This window comes from Lepidothrix coronata, unplaced genomic scaffold (assembly GCF_001604755.1).
Source record: "Lepidothrix coronata isolate B3197 unplaced genomic scaffold, Lepidothrix_coronata-1.0 Scaffold163, whole genome shotgun sequence".
NCBI classification, from domain to species: Eukaryota; Metazoa; Chordata; class Aves; order Passeriformes; family Pipridae; genus Lepidothrix; species Lepidothrix coronata.
In genome coordinates this window covers 171,077-194,581 of record NW_016690343.1, presented here as the reverse complement: position 1 = coordinate 194,581, position 23,505 = coordinate 171,077, and the positions used below count along the sequence as shown (strand labels likewise).

General features: G+C 40.3%; 1 protein-coding gene across 1 annotated transcript in view; it reads left to right on the top strand.

Annotated features, from left to right (window-relative positions):
- Positions 1-7,102: 7,102 nt before the first annotated feature.
- Positions 7,103-23,505, top strand: part of FSHR (follicle stimulating hormone receptor) — an 85,370-nt gene continuing 68,967 nt past the window's right edge. The window contains exon 1 of the mRNA XM_017829331.1: positions 7,103-7,287. Within this exon, the coding sequence (XP_017684820.1) occupies positions 7,103-7,287 (185 nt within the window). The remainder of the gene's footprint in view (positions 7,288-23,505) is intronic.

The window sequence follows — 23,505 nt, the reverse complement described above, 5'->3', positions numbered from 1 at the left end:
CACCTCAGGCAGCTTATTTAGCCTACCTGTCATGAAGGTAAGAAATATACAACACACTGTAACTCTTGCAAAGTAAATGAGCCACTTTTTTTAGCCTTCCTCTGTCAATATTAATAACCCACACTAATTGCACAATGCTTCTTTTTTTCTTTTCTCATTTTTTTCTTCAATCTGCTACAGGGATTAGTTACTTGCATCTTCTTTAGAGATCTTAACAAATGTTAATTTGTCATTCTTACCTTTGTTTTTTTTTAAGTGTCAGAATGAAATTAATTTCCCGGAAGGATATTTAGTGTCTTTCATGTATCAATCACGGCTGAGTTCTTCCTTTTCTCATGCAGAGATGGTTTCTCCTAAGCTGTATGAGGCCAAAAGATAGAGTTTTACACATTGCAGAGTATCTTGATAGTGTTTAGGGACCTATGGTATGCTATAAAGGTATTTCCATTTCAGACCTCTTTAATGTATTTCAATGCTGGAAATTCTCATCCAACCTGAGTGAATTTCAGCAAACTTAATTGCTCTGGCCAAACAACAGGTTAGCACTGTCTATGGGCTGATTATAAGTACTAGAAGAATTAAGCAAGTTTTCTCTTTACAGAAATCTCAGTATTTCATCCTTTGAAATTCCTCACGTATGCTCTGCCAGGCAGCTCTCTTTCTTTAATATGAGATGATAATTATGGCATGTTGTGGAGGCATCATTAAAGTTTCTTTAATTCATTTTATGTCATAATAAATTGTACTTGAACGAATTAATAGCCTCTTGAATGTCAATGAGTAAAAAGTTCAGGTTTGTTTCTAAACTGCATAGCTTCCTGAATGGCAGGCTCACGAACTTTGAAATGGTGGACAGGAGGCATTGCTAGCCTATTTTTTTCATGCTGATGTACATTTTTCCTTTATTTATGGATTAAAGACTAATAGCTGAGTAGTATATTTTAACCATGCTCAAAAGCAATCAGACCAAGTAAGTCCCTGAACAATCCAGTTTGACCTCACATTGGTCCCATAAACCTCCATGACCTGTCTAGAAGTCTGTGCCACTGCTTGACTGTCCTTAAGGTGAAAAATTATCTCCTTGTAACCAGCCTGAATGTCACTTGTTTCAACTTGTGTCTGTTACTTTTTCTTCTCCCACCCTACACTTTGAAATAAGCCTGGTCCACTTCTTAATCCCCATCCCACTGGTGCTGGGGACTGCTTTTCTGAGTCCACAGGCCATCACTTCATAGGTACCAGGGGCTACTGTTAGGTCCCCACAGGCCATCCCTTCCCTGGGCTGAACAAACCCTGGTCTTTCAGCTTCAGCTCACAAAGTGCTCCTGCCCTGACCATCTTGGTGGCCTACCCTGAACTCCCTCCATTAAATGATGTCTTTCTTCTACTGGGCATCACAGAATGGACGCAGTGCTGCCAATGTGGTCTAACAAGCCCTGAATAAAGGGGAATAATCACTTCTCTCAATTTACTGGCAGATCTGCTCCCTGAACAGGCAAAGCCCACTCTGCCTCGCTGCGAGGAGTTTGTCCCCACAGGTTTGGGTCTTTGCATTTGTCCCTGTTGGATTTCATGAGGTTCTACTGCTGTCAATGTGAACAGTGTATGGTTATTGATGTCTGTAGGCAGGTCTCCTTGACATTACAGTTAGGCAAGGTTTCTCCTGCCTCACATCTCTGACCTTCAGATAGCCTTTTCTGTCTGGGAAAGGTGGCAGGGAAGAATATATGATGCAAAGTGCGATTCTAGGCAGGCTTTGGTGTCTCTTGTGCATTATTTTGGTCTAGTCAAACCCACTCATGGACAGTGGAAAGAAAAAGTACTTCTATAACTGTGCTTCTACAGTCATGTGATAGAAACCTAGCAGATGGGCTGCATCTTTTATTATCAACTGGGGATGAACAGACCTGAACCTGAGGAGAAGTACTAGATGGAGTGGCAAAGATTATTCTCTGATTTCACTGTTGTCTCTTGCATATGTCTCCTGTGGTCTGAAAATACGTGAGGTGATATATCCTCAGATTGCCTCAGAAAAATCAGATAGATAAAGGGCTGAGTGGGAGTTTGTCAGCCATCAAAGCCATGGAAGTATTGGGGCAGAGTGAAATAAAGAAAGTCAAAATTCCCCTGCACAAGCACATGCTCATTGCTGAGAACTGTCAGCAGAAGCATTAGAAGTGTCCAAGACCCTTCTCTGCTGGGCAGTGTCCTTCCTGTGCTAAATAGACAGGCAGGACCATTTACAGCAGTTTCTAACTCGCTTTTAAGGAGGGGGAGGTGGCTAAGAGGAGCGAAGCAAGAGACACAGTGTAGTCGATTATTGCTGCTCCGCAGTCTGCAGGGGTGTGATTTAATAAGGGGACAACTAATCATAGCCAAGTTTTGAAGTCAAGAGTCAGGCAGTCACAGGAAATCTGTGTGAGCATAATTCCACAAAACTTCTAATCCTCTCCTTACACTAGCGTGTGTTGTCTTCCCGAGTCAATGCACTCCCTCTGGTGGCAAATTTACTGTCTCAGTTTCACTCTTTTTTTGCAGTTAAGGTTGCATATGAGCAGATGGCTAAAAAAAAACGAGAGAGTAAGAAACTACTGGTTTTATTAGGTTACTTTATCGTTTTATATTCTCGACACTGAGGGCACAGATAAAGTCTGTCCATTCAAATGTATTTAAAAATAATCTTCATATGTGGAAAAAGAGGAAGCTAAAAATATTCTATTCAGAAAGGCTAATTCTGGAAAGAGCCTAAAACATTGTATTTTTATCAGGTCAACGGTCTGTTGGCCTCAGTGATCTGCTGTTTTAAAACCCATGTCGGTCATTCATAAAAGGTAAATCAATGATGTGTTGAAGTCCCTTTTAGTAATTTCCTCTAGTTTCTTCTTAGGTGTCTATCTGCTCCATCTCACACTGCAAGCTTTCCTAAATAAAAAAATCTTTTTCTGCTCATTGCATGGTAGTCAGGATAATAGGTGCTACTGCTGCCTGTAAAGTATAGAGAGAAACTATGTGATGGAAATCATCAAAAGAGCAAGAAATCTCCACTCTGACAGATGAACTTTTTTTGGATGTGGTTTTTATGTCATTTGTTCATACAAGTGATTTATTTGCCTACACATTTTTAGAGAATGTTTATTGTTAAGCAAAGCCAGTGTTAAAGTGGTATTTGGTAATTAAACACTATTCTAAGACTGGGAAACATCAGTGGAAACAGTATTTACTTAATTAGCTGTCATGTTGTGTTTCAAAAGACAGAAACAAAAGCAGACACTGCTGTGAACTTGCTTGCCTGTAGGTTGATGCACTCCAGCACCTGGTGAGCTTCCTGCCTTAAGAGGAAGAGCTGTTTGCACACCTCCAACAGCTGGATTTAGATGCTGAGCTGACCGCGTCTGCACTGTAGTGGAAGGACTTAGAGTTGTATTTGGAGCAGGTTTATTGAGGGCAAGAGAGAGAGAGAGCAGGGATGGCTCATTTTAATTTCCACTGTAACCTCACTAATCTGGGTGACAGAGTGGCCTGGGACAGGGACTGCTGCTTGAGCAGAGCATGGGGTATGTAGAACCCTTTTATTCCTCTGGCTTAGTGCTCACAGAATTAGACCAAAGCTAATTTTAGAGTCCAATGTTGATGTTAGAGGCCAGTCCTATCAACCAGACTCTATTACCACTGTCTTAAAAAAAGATTCCTTGGTGACTATATAATAACCTTGAATTAATTGTCTGTCCCAGATGCCATCTAATTTCATAATCTGTAATGTCATCATTGAATATCTGTCATAATTCACTTAATTGCATGTCTGTTGCTACAGTACTTCAATTTGGGCAAATTTCTATTTTCTTACTCAGGAAAACAGTTTACACTCTCAAGATCAATTTGCCAGCTGGAGCACAGTTCTTCTGCAAATGGATGCAAAGATAAGGCTCTTGTAAATATCTGAAAGCACCATCATCTCTGCATTTACACATTCAACAGTAAGAATCTCAAAGACGGTGCATCCCAGCCATCTCCATGAGATAGGTCCTTGCTCCCAGCACATGATGCTCTGAAGGTGTCAACGTGTGTAGAGGTCCTTTGGGTTTTCAGGCATGGTTGTAGCTAAAACCACAGCGCTCAAGAAGGACTTGTGAGTGCAACCTCCCCAGAAAGAGACCAGAAGGTGTTTTTTCCCCTCTTTTACATGGATGTTCTTCCTGGGAGGAGACAACTGTGCTCCTGAACTGGTAGCGAATCATCATCTGATTAATCCATCCAGGGGACTGTAATGATGTAACTGTGTGCCATTTGATAGTAGTGTAAAGAAATTAGGAGAGACATTCACAGGTCAAAACATTAATAGACACCAGAGACTGTTCTTTAAGACCTTAGATCATATGTATAAAACAACTCAGACAACCTTCTGAATCTTCATTTATTCTCAGATAATTTTAGTGTGGTGTTGAATTAGTACTTGCTCTACTATGAATGAAATGTCAGTTCTGTTTAGCATACTAGTCTGGTTTTATTGAATATAATGATAACTACATATTTCCTTCAAAGTCTTATATCCACAGTATTAAAAGAGAAACTTCTGGTCTGAGAGGGAGTTTTTTATGACTTAATAATTGTCATCTCATTCTTAACTGTTGTAAATGAAAATGAAGCAATATGTACTGTACTGATAAAATGGCCTCTCCAATCAAAAATAGGAAGGATTGAATTTTTTTTCATTAAGCTCATGATTTGCTACTGAACCTGACCTGATGTTTTAGAACATCTATGTTTTACTAGTTTTATTAAATTAAAGTATACTTGTTATAGTTTTGGAAGTCACTAATAATTGCAAAGACATCTTGTAGCCCCGGTGGTATTTTTTGATCTCCTTACTTTTGCATATGGAAGAATTATAACTATCATCTGAAACAAATTTTGTGGTTTGATATATAAAACCCAGAGTTAATCAAACTGCAATGTCTTCATATCAGTGAAAACTATTTTGACATTCAGAGAATGTTACCACTTTTTAAACTATGTCATAAATATTACTATCCATTTCATCAGTATAACATGACCATTTATATGGATGTATTTCAGGATGAAGAGATATGGCTTAAATTCCTCTGTAATTAAATATTCTTGTGCTTTGTACATTTCTCAAGCTTCACCTTTCATATTTTGGGGGGCGGCAGGGGGAATTCCAGTCTGCTTTTAGACTACAACTGTAGAAGCTAGAGACTTCTGTTGAAAAGACAAAACCCCAAAAGCCTCAAATAAATTGTCTTCCTGGCATTTGTTTAAATCCTGAAGTGTTCCAACTTGCTATGGGCTACAGCAAAATTTTACTAAATGGGAATTTGTTTGATCATAGGGTACAATTCTGCATTTTATATCATTTTGAGTATGAAGGCAACCAAGAATTTACTTATTTCAGAAGATCTTGTAGGTTTAAAATCTTTCAAAGGAAAGGGCATAGGAAGATATGAGGAAAAAAAGTGACTAATGTTTTAGAAATTCTTTTTTTTTGGCAGTCACTGTCATTAGCAAAATGGACTGTGTTTTACACAGACAATTAAAGGAATACTATTACAATTCATTATAAGCTTACCATTGTTAAAAAGAGATTGTCATGATTTTTTCTTACCTTTTTTTTTTGAATATTGCTCTTCTCATCTTTAGTAACTTTAAATGGCTGGGGGGAAAATAACAAATATTTAGTGATGTTTGGTAAAATTGGGATAGCTTTTAAGATAACTTGAAGAATTACTTTAATTCCTTTTAAAATCTTAATTAGCTCCCTTCAGAAACATCTACATTGTGAGGCTTATTTTAAAGGTGAGAAGGATGGAATCTTTTGGTCAGCAGGCTTCAGAGAAAAGGTGATGTCTTCTGTCTCATTACATGTGTTTATGCTTTTTGATTATGGAAGAAGAAAACAAAACCAGTCATTAAAAAAAAAAAAAAAAGAAAAAGAAAAACAAGTTAACAGCAGATTTTAACAAGATTAAGAAATGTGAGTCAAGCTCAGGAGAATCACCTGTGGCTCCCTCACTTACTTAAAATGAATACAATTTATAAGAGCTGTGTATCTGAAACAGCTATTTACAATTTAAAAGTAAAACAAACAAACCAAACCAAACAAACCAAACAAACAAACCCCCCTTTTCTGTCAAAATGCTCTCTTCAGGCATTTGTAGAGTAACCCTGGTTCCAGACAATAGCCTGGCGAAGCATGACTCAGCGACAGCAAAGAGTTCACAAGGTCCCTTTGTCAAGGATTAATATTTGTAACAAGATATTTTAGCTCAGTCAAATAGTAAACATAACAAATAAGGACTCAAAGAGTCCTTAGAATTCAACATGCAGGCCTTCTGATGATATTCTTGAAGCTGTTTTGCTCCTGTTGTTTTACAAATAGTCATTTGGCATATTTCTGGGATTTCTTTTCCAGATGATGAAATTAGTTTGCCAGTCCACAGAGATTATTTGGATTGTGACATCTTCTTCTGCTTGGGTTTCTATAAAGGTACCAAAGAAAAAAGGAGATGAATCAGCAAGTGCATAAAAAATAATCACAGCTGAAAAAAAGGCATGTTATTTAGCTCTGGTTTGAGGATTGTAGAGCTTTTAATCTATGAAATAGATTATATGCCATGTAAAAAATAACACACGTCTTTTGCCTAGGAGGAATACAAAAACAGGGGCTCTTGGACCCATGAAGGAGAGCATAAATACTGCAATAAATAGAGTGTTTCTCCTTCAGAGACAAAAGGGTCTGAGCTGTATAAAGTAAAAATGCTTTGTTGTCCCTTTTGTCCTTACCAAAAAATACATGTGACTGAGGAGGAAGGACCTTTTCCCAGGGCAGATATCCATTAAAAGAGCCCTGGTTAATACAGCTGGGCCCCATGATTTCAACACTACTTTAAATATGAAATACTTGTGTCATGGAAAATCAGCATTGCTCATCTCTATTCCTACTCTAAGGGCACAAAGAATCTGGGGTCGTGAAGTGAAACTTGCTGAGGATTCATCCCCCAAGAGCCACATGGTTTGTCCCAACTTTTGAGGCGGATCTTCTATCCAGGGAGTTGGTCTGGGAGGTCTCTGCGTTCCTCCCTTTGATATGAAGGAGACGGGCACAGATGTGAAGGCAGAGATGTCTTCAGTCCTTGCCTGTTTGCTGTTTTTCCTGGCGGGCTGCTTGGGATGCCAGCACCACACCTGTCACTGCATGGGAAGGGTCTTCATTTGTGAGGAAAGCAAGGTGGTCCATGTTCCCCGGGACATCCCTGCCAACATCACCGAACTGTAAGTAGGGAAAGGGGATGGTTCTCAGCAGCAGCCTTGTTGCTGGCTCACAAAACAAACTGCCGCTTAGCAAGCCAAAGGTCAGGTTTATAGGGAGTATCTTGGAAGACTTAATGCTGGATGTTTGCAAAGCAAAGCCCTTCCTTCAACGCTCAGTTAATTACATCTTGAAGCTCCTCTCCATTTCTCTGATCGTGCTCATTTTAAGAACTCTGTTAAGAAACAATATAGCATGTTATAATGTGAAGTGCAGACCAAATTTTGAACAAGCTTCCTTGGTGCTGTGACAATAATTTGAAGCATAAAGTCTAAGCTTTCTTTACAGCTTGCTTTAGTGTTGTCGGAATGTGTAGTGCAACTTGTCTGCCCTAAACAACTTGATGATGAGCGCTTGTGTTTGTACTGCAGGAGGTTTCTGAAGGTTTGTGCTCATTTGCCAAGAAGAAACTTAATGTTTTCTTTTTGAAATCACAAAGGCATTGCAGAAAGGATTCTGATGAACAGAGAGCAATCCTCCTCCATCAGGAGCAGCACGACTGCAGTTGGAGGGAGTGAACAGTGTGAAGATACCATACTGAGTTACTCGAGAATGGGTTTTATCTATCTCAGAGTTGCTCTTTGTTTTCCATAAAGTAGTGTGAGCAATAGTGTATGGCAGCTGTTTTCTGTGTAAGTAGCACAGGGGAGCAAATGCGTTTACAGAAAGGCAAATATGTAACAGTGCAAGCGACTGTTTTCATTTTAATTTTTTTAAACAAATTATATCACCCCTTGCCTACACTCACAGCTGTCTTACATCGTTACGACCTAAAGCAAAAACAAAAGGATAGTCCTGGATAAAGCCTTTGATTAATGTCGAGTAGCAAGTTTGGAGGGAGGATACAATGAAGAATGATATGTCACTAGTTGGAAAAATATACCCCTGTCCCAATTTTGCACATAGTTACTATGCCACAGTTTTCCTAGGGCAGAAGTTTTGTTTTGTACAGAAGGAGGAGTCATTGTGCTCATTGAGTAAGCAGACTGCGGTGAAAACTTGAGAGAAATGTCTGAGTTAACCACAAAAGGTCAGTAAAAGTTTAAATCATTCTCACAACTAGAGGGAAAAATAATCCATCTGTGATGCAGGTCATCTAAATCCTGAGTGAACTGTGCTTCAGGCATATACTGCTAATTTTGTTTAATTTTGCTTTGATTGTTTCTTTAGATTACGCACTTAAGGTCTGCCTTCTAGGGATTAAGTAAAAGCATTTTTTTAATTATTTCTGCGAAGAAGTAGAGTATCACTGAAAAGCACCTGTTAGCAAAATGGGGTTTGTTCTCTCCTTGTTAACTTCTCAAGGGTTTGTTGAGGATGCTAATTTGTGGGTTCTTCAGCATAAGTATGTATTCTCTGAAACAGGCAGACATTACTGTGACTGAAAACAGGAAACAAATGCTTTCTTCTGGCAGTGCTGTGCAAATACTGGAGTTAGAGTCTCTCAACTTGGCTCTCTTCTCACTTTCTCTCTCACAAAATAAACCAGCTTTTGGTTCCTCAGGAAGCAATTCTGATCCCATTCAATCAGTATAGCCCTAGGACTGATTTCAGCATGGCTTAAAAATCTGAAAACTGCCTAGAGTTGCTTTGAATATACCAAACCTTAGAATTAGTAATACGTTCAGATACGTTACCTGAACAGCTAAGTGACAGATAAATGTTAGATTTTTCCTTCAGGATCAAAGTGGAACTCTAGAAAAGCGTTTTCCTCTGCATCTCTCTGTTGAGTGCCCAGTGGGGTGATTCAGGTGACTAAAATAGGTTTTACTGCTTCAGATAATGGTGAAGGTGCACTCTTGGTAACAGAAAAAGCTTGTTTATATTTCTTCAAAAAGTCTCAATGACTGAAAAGGGTTTTAAAATCAGTGTAGCAAATTGAGCACAGAAGGCCACAGTGTCTAAGAACCCTGTACAGGGCACAAGCAGTGATTTCTTCGTACGTAGATCTCCTGCAAGGTACTTTTTTCACTTAAGAGATCATTGTGGAAGTGCTGAATACAGTCTGTTTTTGTTTGATGTAAAGGAGAGGGGTTTCTTCAGTACACTAAAAGCTCCTCACCTTCCCTTACATGGCCTTGATAGCTTTCCTAAGTTATGCTAGAGTCCTTCCCTAGTGCCTTTAAAATGTTGAATAACATGCTGGTGGATACTTTGGATTGAGAACAGGAGCCTGATAAGCCTCACTTGTTGCTCTGTGTTTCTATTTCACTACAGCTGTTTCTGAAGCAGGGACACTGGCATGCGGCAGCCAGCTCTGTCACTTGCCAGGAAATCTCAGGATAAAGATAAAAATATGGCCCTCACTAACCATTATCTCTTTGCCATTGCTGATTTTTTAATTGTTATTATTATCTTTTAGTGTTTGAGGGTTGGTCACTGTCATGTGCTGCTGTGACAGGTTTCTTTCTCCCATCAGTGAGAGCTCTACACTCCACAGTTATAGTTCACAACAATGAACGTGAGCTCTGCAGCGTGGTACATGAGACACGGTTTTCCTCCTGGTTGGATTAGCATCTCCCTTAGCAAAGTTATTGCAAAGGGGAAGGCTGGTAGCCTCTTACAGTGAGTGATTTAGTTTTGTATTTACCATGTGGAAACAGAGCAGGAATCAGAATCCATAGGGTTTCATTACTCTTCTTGCTGCTGCATCTACTTTTTCACTTACAGGCCAAAATCTCATGAGGGGATAGTTACAGCTTGGTTTGTACGTTGCTTTTTGCAGACTTGCAAGCACTCTGCAGCCGGTGTGCTCTGAATGTTTGCAGAGGAGTCTGTGGTTATTAGCTGTTTTGCTTTTGTTCTATCTTTGGCTGGATAGAAGAATTTTTTTGGGGTTTCTTATAGATACCAAAATACCTAAGAGAATTGGAGTCAATCCATTAGAAACCAGAGGCCAAAAGTTCAGGTGGGAAATGTATGTTCCTCTGTGTCAAAGTACTAACTGTTAATTGCCTCTGGGGAAGAGGGAAGGGATGATTCAGTAGTAACCGAAGGCAGTTTGCTCCTTGAAGATTTATACCAGTTTTAAAATGTAATGTCAAGCTTTGTAATCCGTCATCAGTATTCACTAAGATTTCATTTTAGTTATTAGAGGTTTTGCTTTGAGATTGTAGTGCAAACAAAAAACATTCTCAGAAGGGATCCTTCTTAAGATTTAACAAACTACTTTCAGCAGAAATATTTGAGTATCATCAAATAACAGGATAAGAGGAAATGACCTCAAGTTGTGCCAGGGGCATTTTGGACTGAATATTAGGAAAAATATCTTAACTGAAAGGTTGGTCAAGCACTGGAATACGCTGCTCAGGGAAGTGATGGAATCACCATCCCTATAAGTGTTCAAAAGACACGTGGATGTGGCACTTGGGGACATAATTTAGTGGTGAACATGATGGTGTTGGATTAATCTTTGGACTCAGGGATCTCAGAGTTCTTTTCCAACCTTAATGATTCCATGATTCTATGGTTCTGTGAGGCAGTTTAGCCATTGTCAGAGCAGTTTAGAAGTATATTATATAGAGTGTTTGCTCCCAAGCATCTGCAAACTATAAACAGTGGGGTTTTTACTTGCTTGCTGCATAGGTGTTTTTGTACAATTGCTCAAGGATATTTATTTTAGATTATCAAGTCAAGGCTGAGTAGATGTCTGAGCACTAAAACATTGGCTGCCTTGAAATAGCAAGTTCTGTGTTATGTACGGGGTGAGTCAGATGTGCTTCCCAGCAACAGAAGCTGCAAATTATGTGAACAATACCTGCAGCACCGTCATTGACAGCTGCAATTAGGAAATTTTTTATTCTTTCACACTTAAAGTTGAAATTACACTGAAACCTGCGAACAACTACGGTTTTGCTCAAGTGTTTATATGGGTAGACTGAACTTAACCTAAGAAAGACAGGGTGCAGAGAGGACAAAGTAAGCTAAGGAAATGAAGACCCATGAAACTTTGAATTCCCTGTGTTATGGAGGTTAATCATAGAGTTCATCAATAAATCCACATATTTTCAGAATGGGATGAGAATATTTTCACAGCAAAGCATATGGAGAACATACTACATGCTAGCTAAAGCCTTTTTTAATTGTATTCGTTTTTAATTCAAACCAATTTTGCATCTCTTAGGGTTACATTCTTCTCGCCCTGAATTTATGATCAATTCATACTTTGAAGCAGAAAGCTATAGAGGTGCTGTACAATTGCTGTCTGTATATCGGTGGAGTGATCCAACACTTACTCTGGTCTCTGACATTTTAATTGGGAGGATAAAAAGAAACAAGCAGATCATAAAAGAGAAAAAAAAAGAAAAGGAAGAAAATTACACAAAAGGATAATAAAATCTGCAGGACAGATCCTCACCTAGTATAAATGACGAAATATATATCTTTATAGAAACATTCAGTTCTTAAAGCTTCAGGAGCTTTTGAACATGAGGAGGTATGCTGCACACAATAGGAGCTGCTTTGCAGTGCAGTACTCTGCTGGCTTACTCATGGTGCTATAAATAAATACATACACATGACTGTCACCTTACTAGTATGGTCTGCAGCTTGATGCATGTATGGTCAAGTCTGAAGATGTATAGATGTCTGCATATACATATAATGTATCTTTGAAATGAAAACGCATTCACTTAAAATTTAATGGCAAGACATACTTGTTAAATCACTGAGCTCTTTGCAGGGAAACAGTGAAAGCCAAGACTGATTTTGTTTTTATGCTGCATTGAGAGAGTACCAAGTTGATGCCCTTCACTGGGTCCAGCTGCAGAGAGATTCTCCCAGTGTATAATCCCTGGCTTTTCCAGCTCTTTCTGTCTCTCACAAACACACACACATATACACACACACATGCGAACCAGCCTGTAACACATCCCAACACATCTGATACCAGACAGAATGGGTTCCTGGACTGGTCATCTCCATGTCCTGAAACAAAGACTTTCTGTTAGATATTTTTGCTTTGATCTGCTTCGGTTCCCACAAAGAATCAAAACGTGCTTGTTGAATGAGATAATAATCAATATTTTTCTAAAGTTTTTGGAAGATTAAACAGGTCATTTGTAGGTGTCACATTTTCTTGTCTCAAATATGGTGTCTTCATTTGGATGTCTCCCCATTCAAGTCATGGATATAGCTAAAACCTAGGAGAGCTTGACAGTAATGTTATTCATGAGATGCGAGCTTGTTAATACGAAGGTTTAGTGTAGAGGCACAGCAGGAAAGAAAAGCCCCAGTAAGATCTGAAATAAGTAGTTTTAAATGAAAATGTGGTCCAAATTGAGAAGTTAGTAAGCCTAGAGCACATTACAAAGTAGGATGGAGGTCTATCTTTTACTTTTCCGACAACAGCATGCATCACAAAGCAGATTTGAGGACTCATGAATTCACTGGTGTCATGCAGCAGTTAATTTCCTTTGCTCTGAATGGTATGTCAGGCTAAACACTTCAACACTATGGATGATTTCCTATCTTTATTTACTCCCCTTACAACAGTTTCTCACAACTCATCAGTTTTCACTCCACAGAACTCAAACGCTGTATTTCAGACTTTGTTGCCTTTTCTTGTCTAATATTAAAATGTATTAAATTCATCTGTCATTCCATGTAGGGACACTGGTACAGGAAATCCTATTGATACTCAAAGATGATTATGGCTAGCTGGGAGAGCAGAGCATAGATAGAGCTCTAGGGAAAAGTTTTGAAGGGTGCTTTTATGAGTTTGAATGACACTAAAGTGCTTATGTGTGTCTGCCTCAGCTTCACTGAGTTTTCTTCCCATCCCTTACATAGGGAGCTCAGGATATTCGTGCAGAGAGGGATGCAGAAAGGGGGATGCCTGTGTGTATTCCTCATGCTCTGGCCCAGCAGGGTACAAGCTCCTGCAGTGTAAGAGCCATCAAGCCAGGACAGCTCATCTGTTATCCCTGTATCTGCATTTGTCCATGCAATACGCTTTCAGCTTCTCACTCAGGTTTATAAATGGCAGCTTGGAAATTTGAATTAATCAGTTTCTGGATCAGACCCTTAATGGATTCATATCATTATTGCAGTCCTGAAGAATAAAGCTTATTATCTCCTTCAGTATTCCAGGCCATGCCACTTTTAAAAAAATAAAATTTTTAAAAAGCTTCTCAAATACTTGATAATCCCAGAAACATTTCTGAGGTGATTTCTGGAGATCTCCAGTGGGAGGTATCTTGAAAAGCTCCAAATCGCATTCCTCTGGAAGAGTATCAACCACAAAATGTTAAACCTGATAAGCCAGCAGGAGAAAGTCTGCTGTGCAGCTCCAGGGTTTCCTTTGCAGATGCCAAAGTGGTCTCATTGGGCTGACATGTCATTGAAAATACTGCTTATGTGAAAGTTTAACAAGAGTGAAAGAAGAGAGTGGATGAGAAATACCACAAAAACCGGGAAAAGAGTTGCACAGAGGAGAGATGCTAAGTGAATATACATCCTGAAGGGGACAGCAGTTTGTATGTAGGAGGGGGTCCTGTAAAGCCAAACAGAATTATTTGCCAAAGAAAAATAAACAAACCTCTTAGACATCCAACTGAGGAGCAAAAGAAATCCATGCAGTGTTCATGCCTCACTCTCTTTTGTCTTGATGGCATTTTAGTTAGTTCTGCTTAACTTTCCCAAGTTCTTGTGCAGGCAAGTTAAAAGATAATTGGGGTAGGTTCACAGTTAATTTAAATTGTCATAGCTTCATTAACTTCAGTGGAAAGAACTCGGTTCATTTTCACTGTCTGGCAATGGGGGCCTCTGTCAGCCACGTGTTGTTCATCTTGGCAGCAGCTGATTGGTAACGACTGTGTGTGTGTGGTGTGTGTGCGTGTGTGTGTTTGGTAAACAAGATACTTTGAGCACAAAAGACAGGTATTATTTTTCATAGCAGTCTATTAGTTTTACACAGTGAGGGGCAAGCACTTTGGTAGGAAAAGTCACTTTTCTTTGTTTAAGACCTTGACCTTTTCAGACAAAACCTGTAAATTATTTCACACGCTTTGCCTGTAGTTTGATTGGACTGCTCTTATTAGCAGTGAAATTTAAGTCATTAAAATGAAGCTTATTTCAAATTATAGTTCAGAGTCAAACCTGGATTTCACATAAGAGCACAGAAAATTATTTCTTCTAATTGTCTTCTTCCACACACTATAATACGGAGCCAAATTTCTGCCTTTTTCTCAGATGCAGTTTCTTAGCTTTTGAGAGTCTAGAGTCAGGAAATCTTGTGATTTGTTTACTTTTGCTCAGTGTTTTTCTCCAACTATCCTTAGGTGTTTCAGCTCAGCCTGGAAGGTATGGATGGTTCTTATCTCCCACTACCTTATCAAGCCACTCAGATGCATTTGCTCCTTGTTAGCTAGAGGAGAATTTACAGACTGTTATTATATGCAGAGAGAAATACATGTCTGAGTGGAATGAAAACAGCCTCTAACCCAACTCAGCTGAATGAGTCTTTGTTTTTCATAAGTATATTGAGCTTGCTGAGCCTCTGTCTTTGCCCGGACTAGCTGAATAATGCTGTATCCTTAAATGTAACGTATTTAGAGTGTGGTATGGACAGGACAGCCTCAATTTTAAATATACACCTGCTAGGTGAGCTGCAGGATGAAGCTTTCACCTCTGTCTGCTCTCTTATCTACTCAAGAATGAGTTTACTAGTCAGCATTTTAGCATATTTGCCTGGAAATCCTGTTTTGTGAACTTCCATGTAGCATTATTCCGGTAAAGGTCCTATTGACATAAAGTTTCCCCATATCTACATACATGAGGATGTACTTTCTGATATGAATCCTTGTCCACATACAGTCAGTTAATTGGAATTAATTAGCAAATATTTGTTTGTCAGAAATCTGTGAATCTTCAGTGGTTTTCTAAAAACACTATGTGCATAAGCATGCAGTGGGGAAAACTTCCAAGTTTTCAATGTTTGATTCATCTTTTGTTTGAGAGCAGAGCAAAGAGGGAATATACATTCAAATGAAGGTCAACAAATAATTTTAATTTGAAATAGTAGCATGCAATGAAGAACTGGATGGACAGTGTGAAGACTGGAAAAGAAAGTGGTGCTTGTTTTCTCAGGAGAGTTTCTGGTGTACTGTATTTATGTTCTAATCATAAAATTTTAGGATGCAGTGGGATATTCACAAAGCTATTCCCTCATCCTTACCCCAAAACAAGATCCTAGCCCAAGAAGTGAACAGCATGTGTGCACACACCTGTGAATGTGCACAGGGTGTCTGTGTTTAACTTCTTGCTCCATGAGTCTGGCTCCAGGCAAAGAATATGACATTGGAAAACAGTAGCACATATATATAGCTGCAACTATTAAGGTGGCCCAGGCTTGGGTGGAAGAGAGCAACAATGGAAGGAAGGACTGTCTGCCTGTGCTTTTTTTACTAAAACCAGGAGCATGGGATGGAAAGAAGTGATATATAGTTATTTGAGGTTGGTTTTCTTCACTGAAAAGGATTGTCACATAGGCAGACTAAGAATTATAATGGTATTCTTTACACACCTTCTGAAAGCCTTTCAATGGTTTACATTCTCTTCAACACCTTGTGCTTAGAAATGATCCCTGGTGTAACACCTCTGCCTTGAGAGGTTTGGAATTCAGTGCTTACCTTCAGAATGTCTTTCTTCACTTGTACCATCACATGATATAAATATATTAGTCTATTGCCTTTAGTAGCCCAACAGGCATTGAGGACAGACCCTTTGCAAGTGAGCATTGAGAAGCACACAGAGCCACAGACACTCACCAAGGTAGGAAAGCACATCTGTCTCCAGCAGTGGAAGCACCACCTGTGCTGCTTGCTCTGGCAGATCCAGTCTCTCCATAGGTTTTAAAAAAAGGAGCACACATCAGCAAAGTCCATTTTTTCCTTCTTGATAACTTCTGGGAAGCAATCAATTCTGAAGAGTCTTTCCTTGGAGTCCAGTCTCCCAGCAAGAATATTTATACACACACATAAATTTCTGAACAAGCAAGGTATAAGAAGAGAGGCTATAAACCCCACATGCTCTGGAAAGACAGCGTGTTGATGCTAAAAATCTTGTCTTGTCCCCAAGGTTTTCCTTGGCTTATGTGGAAATTTTTTGCTTTTCTTGTTTTGGCAAGCGGAGAGTCATAAAAGAAGTACAAACTGTGTCAGAAAATGACAGCAAACCCAGAAATGCCCTGGCAGAACAACTCTCTCTAGGTGGAATTACTGGTTGGGGGAAATACTCGCTGTATCCGAATCCCATGAGCTGTAATTTCCTATCTGCAGTATATTGTTGCCATGGCAGATGAAGCCCAGACCTCATTCTTCAGTCCTTTGAAATCAGCATTAGTTGCCCCTGTGAGGGAATACCCTGCAAGAAAATCCGGGGTTTGATTCCTCTGGCATCCGTACACATCCTAATTGCTTGCCCACACAGCTCCACTGCCTCCCAGTGGGACAAATCGCAGGTGTGAAACTGCCCATCTGCACGTATTTGCAGATTCAGGACTTTGTGCTATCGTGGTAGACAGAAAACCACTGTGGGGAAAAATAAAGTGGATGTTGAAAGCACAAATGAAATAGGTAAACAACTGCTTAAATTTATTTAAAATTATTAGGGAAGACTTTAACTGTTTTAACAGACCACGTGGAAATGATAAGACTTTCTTAGGGCTCATGAAGTTTCCTATAAATACTAACAGACTTTCATAACATTCCTGTTAAGTATATAAACATAATTTTATCCATTACAGAAACAGCAAAGCTATGGGTTGGAAGAGACAAGCAATTTCCCAAGAGTACAAGGTAACAAATCAGTGGCTTAGCCCCTTCAGGACATTTTTCATCACCAGACTGTACTCCTATGGCAGTGTGTTTCTTTTTTCCAAATAACAAATTAAAAAAAAATACCTCTTGCACATTCATATTTCTGTCTAATAGCTATTTCTCAGCAGAGAAAGTCATAACTCTACTATTTTTTAATGTTCAAGTGATGCATATAGTTTCAGAGTTTTTTCTCTCAAATGCGTTTTTATTGACCTGGTTCCTCTGCATCATCACCTTTTCCACTTTCTCCATTTCTGTACTTTTTTTGTTTCAGTCTCCGTCACTGTATTAGAAGAGCAGCATTTCACAGTAGTGTTACAGTCAGTAATTTAAAGACAGCTGAGGTGGAGATTTTTGTGGGCATTTCAATTATGGCTAACTGTTGGCTCAGTTATGGTCAGTAGGGCTGCTTATGGAGCACTAATTGAGAGGTTTCCACCCTTTATGAGTTTAATTATCTGTATATTTCTCCTTAGCTAAAGCCTTTTGCAAATACATGAATGTTGCACCTACAGGAATTTTTTATATATATACAATATTCATAAAGAAAACCATATTACATTCAATTCCTTCATTTCTCTATGTTATTGCTGTGTTATATCAGTGTGGCTGAGGGCACTGCATGGGCCCATAACCCAGAAATCAGGTTAGCTTTTGAACACTTTACCCCAGAAGTTGGAGCATGTCCATCCTGGGCTTTTAGGAGCACTGTATGGGCTGGATGTGGAGTCACGAGTCTCCACAAAGTTCCCATTGAAGAGTGCTTGTCCTTGCAGGTACTGATGCCCTGGTCTGGTGGGGACAGCAAGGGCTTTGCCGTCTTGTTTGTCTGTCCGAAGCATGAACACTGTCTGGAAGAGGGGCTCCAGCGGCACCGGAAACAGGGAGACTGTCTCTGTTCAAGGCTTTCAAAGACTTTATTTTTATTCCCCCCTCTGTGTCAGGCTGCCAAGGGGCAGACTTGGTTCTAGGTATAGATTAATCTATTTAGTGCCCTCCAAGCTGAATGTACGTAGTAGTGGTTATCAGCTAAAGTAGGGAATGAGGCAGGGGGTGCTTCAGAAGTTCCTGCTTGCGTCTCCTTGAAGATTTTCTGCATTCCACAGAAAGCTTGTTAATGTCTGAGTTGGTTGGATGATAGACTGCTATTTTTATTAGCAGTGCCTGACTTGCCAGCTAGAATACACCTCTACAATGTTCATTATATAAAGGAGTTTATACATTTCTGTGAAGCACCACATCCTAGTATCCTGCTTTTATGAGCAACAGCTTTGGGCTTCAACCTGTGTTGTGTAGCAGTGCTCAGGGCTTTGTTAGTCTGAACTCAAGTAATTCAGGTTTGTTCTCAATCTTACAAGCCCACGAGCCCCAGAAGCCTTAAGCTTCAGTATGATGTCAATTGCTTTTCTTAAAATGGTCCAAAGAAGGAAAAACCCAGAATTATATGGAGGTCTAAATTTCACCTTCATCACCAAGTATACCGTCAGTGTAGGAGTTTCTGTGGCTTTGAGTTCCCCCTTCTGGAAAGTCTTTTCAACCTCAGTGTCTGTATTTCAGCAGCTGCTGTAATAGAAGCTAATGCCCATGCTTCCTCTGCTAGCCTGCCTAAGAGCATGCTTCCAAGCTATTCTTGGCTTGTGTGGTCATCTGAATGTTGTTCCCTCCTGTTGATCTTATTGAAGAAGCAATGATAGAAAATACTTTCCAGAAAAAAAACAGTGTCAAACCGATCACTAATCATTCCCTGCTATCTCAATGCTGAAACAGCAATACTCACTAAATCAGAGGCTACTTCTGCCAGATAAATGATAATCAGCTAAAACATCTGTGTGTTTTGAAAAATTACACTTGAATGAAGGAGGCAGGAAAATCAAAAAGCATACACAGAGGCAGAAAGTATGTTAGTTTTGGCTTTCCATACTTTCATTGCATGTTATATAGAATGAGGAAAAGGCTGAGGAGCTTACTGCCTTCTTTGCCTCAGTCTTCAATAGTAAGACCAGTTACCGTCAGGGCAACCAGCCCCTGAGCTGGTAGACAGGGATGGAGAGCAGAATAGACCTCCTATAGTCCAGGAGGGGGTAGGTAGTGACCTACTGTGCCACTTAGAGGTTCACAAGTCCATGGCACCAGGTTGGATCCGTCCTGGGGTGCTGAGGGAGATGACAGAAGAGCTTGCTAAGCTGCTCTGTGTCACTTATTGTCAGTTCTGCTTAACCAGGGAGGTCCCAGATGAGTGGAGGTTGGCTAACGGGACATCCATCCACAAGAAGAGCCGGAAGAAGTATCTGGGGAACAGCTAGGCCTGTCAGCCTAACCTCAGTCTCCAGGAAGGTTATAGAACCGATCATCTTGAGTGCAATCACTAGTGGTCACAGTGTGAGCACATACAGGACAACCAAGGAATCAAGCCCAGCCAGGATGGATTTAGGAATGGTATGTCCCGTCTCATTAACCTGATCTCCTTTTATGGTCAGGTAACCCACCTAGTGGATGAGGGAAAGGGGGAAAGGCTGTGGATGCAGTCTACCTGGACTTCAGTAAAACCTTTGACTCCATCTCTGACAGCATTCTCCTGGAAAAGCTGGCAGCCCACAGCTTGGAGAGCTGCAGTCTTTGCTGGGTTAAGAACTGACTGGATGACTGGGCCCAGAGAGTAGAGGTGAATGGTACCAGTGGGTGGTTGGTCACTAGGGGTGTCCCCCAGGGATCGCTGTTGGGCCCAGTCCTGTTCAATATCTTTATTGATGATCTAGATGAGGGAATCAAGTGTACCCCCACTAAATTTGCGGACAGAACCAAGTTGGGTGGGAGTGTTGATCTGCTGGAGGGTAGGAAGGCTCTGCATAGGGATGTGGACAGGCTGGATCAGTGGACTGAGGCCAGTGCTATAAGGTTCAACAAGACCAAATTCCAGGTCCTACACTTTGACCACAACAACCCCAGACAGTGATATAGGCTGGGGGGAAGAGTGGCTGGAAAGCCCCAGTGGGAAAGGACCTGGGGGTGCTGGTTTACAGCTGGCTGAATGTGAGCCAGCAGTGTGTCCAGGTGACTTGAATAAGCAGTAGTGTGGCCAGCAGGACTAGGGAAGTGATTATCCCCTTGTACTCGGCACTGGCGAGGCCACACCTCCAGTGCTGTGTCCAGTTCTGGGCCCCTCACTCCAGGAAAGATATTGAGGTGCTGGAGCGAGTCCAGAGATGGCCAACAGAGCTGGGTGAGGGTCTAGAGAGTAGGTCTTATGAGGAGGGGCTGAGGAAGTCAGGATTGTTTAGCCTGGAGAAGAGGAGGCTCAGAGGAGACCTTATCACTCTCTACAGCTACCTGAAAGGAGGCTGTAGCCAGGTGTGGTTTGACCTCTTCTCTCAGGCAATCAGTGACAGGACGAGAGGACATAGCCTCAAACTGTACCAGAAGACGTTCAGGTTGGACATCATCACAGAAAGGGTGATTAGACATTGGAATGGACTGCCTAGGGAGGTGGTGGATTCACTGTCCCTGGAGGTGTTTAAGAAAAGACTGGACATGGCACTTAGTACCACAGTCTAGTTGACGTGGTGGTTCTGTCAAAGGTTGGACTCGATAATCTTGGAGGGTCCCTTCCAAGATCTCAGAGATCTTTTCCAACCTAATCAGTTCTGTGATTCTGTGATCTGCTCTTCAGTATGTGATCCCTTGGTACTGTGTTCAGTAACAGTAATAATAGTAGCACTTACACAAACTGCAACCTTTCCCAAAAGCAACACTACAGTCTTACAAACAAAGCCCTGGAAAAAAAACATCCTTTACAACTGTCAGCTCAGAACAAATGTTCATTTTCTCATTGTCAAAAGAATTCCTTAATATGAGAAAGTGAGAGAGAATGACTGCTATCATACCTCCTCTTTGAACAATCTATTTGCAAGAATAGATATGGACATTACATTTTTTTTTAAAAAAGTGGTTGGCTAACATGATGAAATAATCAAAAAGGCTGACATATCAAGCACTGCATCTAACTCAACAGCTCAAAGGGTATAAATTAGTGGCACATTTTCTTAACAAAGTAATCAGCTGCAAAATTCATGCATTCTCTTTTTTTGCAAAGCCATCTCACCTTTAAAACCTGAAAGACTTTTTGCAATGTAAAACAGAGCAAAAACATAGGAGATCCCGCAAGGAAGCTGCAATTAAAATAAAGTAACGATGCAGATCTTTGAAATAACTCTGATGGGAAAAACTTAATGATTCTGGAAGGGTATATGTGAAACTCCACAATGACATTTCAGGTTTGGTGGTTGATTCTGTCTGTCATTTTTGCTTGCCCTTAAGCTAAACCAAACATGGTTAACCAAGCCTCTTGCAGCAAATTCTATCAGCTAGATAAGATGTGCAGCACTTAATGTACGGTACATTGGCTGATTGTGGATGTCGCCAGAGAAGAACATGAGGCCAACTCATTTTTTTGTTACAAGCTCTGATCAGGACAATTGCATCTCAGCATGTAGAGATTATCACTGTGGCGCTGATTGGTTAACCTCTGTTCCCATTATTCAGGCTTTTGCATGCAATAAAAGGTCTATCCAATACATATTGAAAAATCAGGGGAAGAATTCCTATTGATTTACATTAGACTGCGTCATAATATTGGCCCAGTCTTTTATTCCATTGCTTTAGCACTTGGTCATCAGTACTAGGTGTCAGCTAGCAGAAACCAAGGAGTCATGGCAACTTTTTTCTCATATGACTCATGAATAGGTGTTTATATAAAATGAGAGCATTAGGCAAAGCCAAGTTCTTGTACAATTTATACCCCTTTAATTATCTTCTGTCACAGCAAGCTATCATTGTTTTTAATTAAGCAGACATCCTCAGACTGGCAAGATGTGCTGTTTCATCCCTGCTGGAAATGTTTATTTCTGTTTTGAAATTTTAATATGGAATATCAAGGAGGTGGAAGGAGAACAGAGGTTTCAAGTACCCAGATATCCAGTACTTCATCTTATGTTTCCCTAACTCTCTCTTCAAGGTGAGCAGTCAAGATAAGCCAATGATCTGCAGCCCATCTAATTTGTTTTTCCATCATTTTCTTAAGTTGTCTTATGTGCAATAATCATTACAGTGTAAGCGACACTGCTGGGAAAATCAATTCTTCCTCACTGAATAGAAAATAAATTACACTACACTTGAATCATAATTGGTATTTTCTTTATTTTGTTGGACTTGAAGTTAACCACTGAGTACTTTGCCCAAGAAAGTTCTGTGTCTTCTGGCAAAGGCACTGCTGGCTATAAAACATTAAGAAATCTACTTCTGATCAAAATGTAATAAAAAATGCTTATGGATCTACACTGAATTTTCTGTCAGATGTTCAATATTACATCCTTGAAGACTATAAAGTCTCTGAATATTTATTAGCAAGATGGAAATCTATTCCAGATAGGCTTTGAACCATGCTCATCACTGGAGCATGTGAATGACTTTCAGTAGTACATCTGTCATATATTCTATTATTACAAGATTACTATTTGTCTTCTGCTGTTTATCTATAATTCAACCACAGCAATGAAAAAGACTCTTCTGTGCTATATATGAGCACAAAGCCCATGTAAGTGATGCCAGCTTTTCAGCCTAAGGATGAATGGGAGTTAGCAGAGGTTATCAACACCAAGCATTGTTCTCACACCTCTAGAGTGTCACACGGCATGCCAAAAGCCTCTTCAGTTTTGCTGTATTTGAATATATAAATTCAGGACTGGTAGTTTGTACTTGGCTTATATTCAACAAAAGGCTCTGTTGGAGGGGTAGGAAAAAGGGGAGGAAGGGGTTTAAGTGCTTTAGTTTGCTGCATAGGGTTGGTTCTTCAGAGCTAGTGGTCGGGGCATGTAGGATAAAACCCCAGAGATGAAAGGGGAGCTCATGGTGGCATCCTGGTGATGAACAAAACATGCAGAACCAGGGCTGGTGACCTGGAGTTCAACCAAGACTTGAAAAGCTGTTTGGAGCTTCAATATGCTTTTCCTTGGTTTCATTACTGGGGGAGAAGTCCACTATTAATCAAAATGAGCTTGTCTGAAGCAGAGTCATCTCCATATTACCCTGAGTAAGGAACCATGTAGGATTTTCTACTTTATCCTACCCCTGCAGGTGGTATGTGGTGTTGCAGACAGTTGGTGTGCAGTTCCCTTACATTGCTGTGACTGACCTAGAGCCCAGCTCTTGTCATAACACCTGTCCAGCTGTGTGCCCTGGCAAAGGTGTCCTGTGCAGAGTGGGGACTCAACTGCTGGCACACTCCTGCTCTGCTCCTTAGTGACCAGGCCCCCTGCTAGTAAGACACTGCAGCTTCTCCAGAGCAAATCCCTTTGGGGATGAAGAACC